At 58.1% G+C, this 2,548-nt stretch overlaps 1 protein-coding gene across 1 annotated transcript; it reads left to right on the forward strand.

Annotated features, from left to right (window-relative positions):
* Nucleotides 1-12: 12 nt before the first annotated feature.
* LOC102380972 (von Willebrand factor A domain-containing protein 5A-like) lies at nt 13-2,336 on the forward strand (the record flags this gene model as incomplete). The annotated part of the gene is made up of 4 exons (XM_025195921.1): nt 13-167; nt 934-1,058; nt 1,670-1,796; nt 2,257-2,336. Coding segments are annotated over exons 1-4 (480 nt in total), but the record flags the coding sequence as incomplete, so codon positions are not given.
* Between the last annotated feature and the right edge of the window lie 212 nt (nt 2,337-2,548).

The raw sequence follows: 2,548 nt of genomic DNA on the forward strand, positions 1-2,548 counted from the left end.
CATAGCTCCAGTCTTCTCCATGATGGCAGCGGGGTCTCCCCGTGTGCGGCGATATGGGGCAGCCCCCACTATGCCCTGGCTAAAGAGCTGTAGACCGCAACAGAAAAAGACTAAAATGCTCCAATCAAAAGCGGACTACCTTCCTGAGCCCATCCCCCAAGCTATAGGTGAGTACCAGTCTCCCTCACCCAACTGTGGCACTCAGCCCCCCGCATCTCCGTGTCCTTATCTCAGGCGTCCCACACTGCATGATAGCCTACTCTAGGATTGATAGCGCAAACCAAAGGGCAGTGAACATGGTCCCTGAGAGCCTTTCCCGGAGTCGCGGCAGCTGCGGCACCCCACAAAAAAAGACAATGAAACTGGCAAGGTGCAAGAAGATGATGATGCCACAGGCAGTGCGACAGGCAGTGGCACAGGAAGGTAAGGGGTCGTAGTACCACTTCCCAGCACCCCCTCCATATCGAAGCACCTAGCTTGCACGGTTAAGTGCATCCTCTGTGCGAGGATGGATTCTAGGTGCCAACATGCATGTGGGCTTGAGGGAGATGAGGGAGCGTGGAAGGCCTTGTGCCATCAAGAGAAGGGGCCTAAGGGAAGAAGTCTGGGGAAGCCTCCCCCTCCCCAGCAGCACATCGAAAGTCAAAGCTGTGCTGAAAACCACATCCTGAAGCACCTTAACTCTGCTCCCCCAGATGACACACACGCCTCCTGCCCATATCTTGATGTGCCCACACGTGTCTTCAAAGGGTTGTCTGTGCCCTGGGGTGTCATTGGGGATGGGTCTGTGTCAGTCGCTGTCTGAGAGGTCCTAATTTCAGTGGCTTCTCACAGGCTAAAGGGAGCTGAGTGCCCAATGCAGAAGTCAGGTCCCTTGGCACTGCTCTGTCTGGTCTGGGGTAACCTTCCCCTTTTGTCCCTGTACCTCCCCAGAAGCATCTCCCCTGATAAAGCTGGTCTCCCTTCAGAACGCCAATGGCTCGTGGGGCCTTGACTCCGCCCTGGCTTCTGCGCTTGGAGTGAGTGAAACAGATGTCAAGGGCAAAATGCCCAGTGAGGTGAGCAGGCTGGGATGAGTTGGGGCAAGAAGAAATGGGCATCGTGAACTGGGCCTGTTGTCAGGACCCCTGGGTCAGCCAGATGCTACCCCCAGCCCCACCTGGGCCCTCTCACCAGGTTCCCAATGGGGTCACCTGGGGGGATCCATAGAGGCCACAAGCCCTGGATGGGAGAGCTGTAGAGACCCTCCTACTTTCCCTGGGGCCTTGTCCCAGCAACAGAGTTTTCAGGCCTTGCCCCCATCTTGGACCTCCTAGTACGACCCATGCCTTGCTTTGGCCTTGAACCTGTCTAAGGCCTGGTGTGGTACCTTGGGCTCTGACTGGTGCCCAGTACTGTAACCCTTGGCGCCAGCTCTTGGACTCCCAGTATTGTGACCCTTGACACTGGTCTCCTAGACTTGGAACCCCGAACCCCACCCACATCCCGGGCAATTCATGGCATCTGTTCTCTGCTCCAGGGTGGGAATGGGCCCTTGGGAGTGACCTGGGGGAAATCAAGCTCAATGTCCAATGGGAGCTGGCTCAGAGGACTGGGAGGACCTGATTATGGGATGTGGGACATGGGAGATGGGGCCAGGTGCAGGTCTTGGACATATTTCTCACCGCAGGGTGTGGAGCCCGGGGTCTGGGCGACGGTGCTGGCTGTGGTCTGGCTGCATAGCCGCAGTGCAGCGCAGCGCGAGGAGTGGGAGCTGCTGGAGATCAAGGCCGTGGGCTGGCTGCGCAGTCGAGCTGGTGAGAGGGCCCCCCACTTCTGGTACTCAGGGTCCTCTCACCTGACCCCTTCTGACCTCCCAAAGCTGCAGCTCAGGCCCCCACAACTCTTGTCCACAACCACCTCCTTCCCCAGCAGACCCCACAGTCAGGCCTCCCGAGTTGACAGTCGCAATGATAAGTACAGCTCCCCTGGGGGCCCTATCCTGATGCTCCCTGCCCCCTGGTGCACCGAGGCCTGGCCCTGCTTCCCTAAGCACTCCTGCCAAGGGGCACACTGCCCCAGGACTCCCCGCCTTGTCCCCAGTCCTCCTGTACTCTGCCTTCAGTGCTGGGCAGCCTTAGGACAACCCTTCCACCTTATAGTGGGGCACAGAGGAAGAACCCCCTTGAGCACAACCACAAGGGTCCTGAGCCCTGCTTTTTCTAACACCAAAGCCAGGGGTTAGCTTCTCCTGCTGACCCTCCCCTCTCATTGCAGGATCCATCTCCCAGCTGGACAAGTGCCTGGAGGCAGCCAATGCCCTGCTGGGCTGCTCCGTGGCTGGCCCTGGTCTTGGGGTGTGCAGAGCAATTCAGAAACATCTGCTGCCAGCTGCTTGACAGATTTGGCAGCCAGCTCCGCTCCCAGCCAAACCGCTGCTTAGTAGATTGTGCCTTGCTTCAAGCTGATCTCTGATCTGATTTGGCAGGAGCAAGGGTGGGAGGGGAAACTCAGTTTCCTGTAATGGTCAAAAGCACGCTGGCAATCTCCTGCTCTCCTTCAGCATGGT

This window comes from Alligator sinensis, unplaced genomic scaffold, assembly GCF_000455745.1.
Source record: "Alligator sinensis unplaced genomic scaffold, ASM45574v1 scaffold3840_1, whole genome shotgun sequence".
In the NCBI taxonomy this organism is placed as follows: Eukaryota; Metazoa; Chordata; order Crocodylia; family Alligatoridae; genus Alligator; species Alligator sinensis.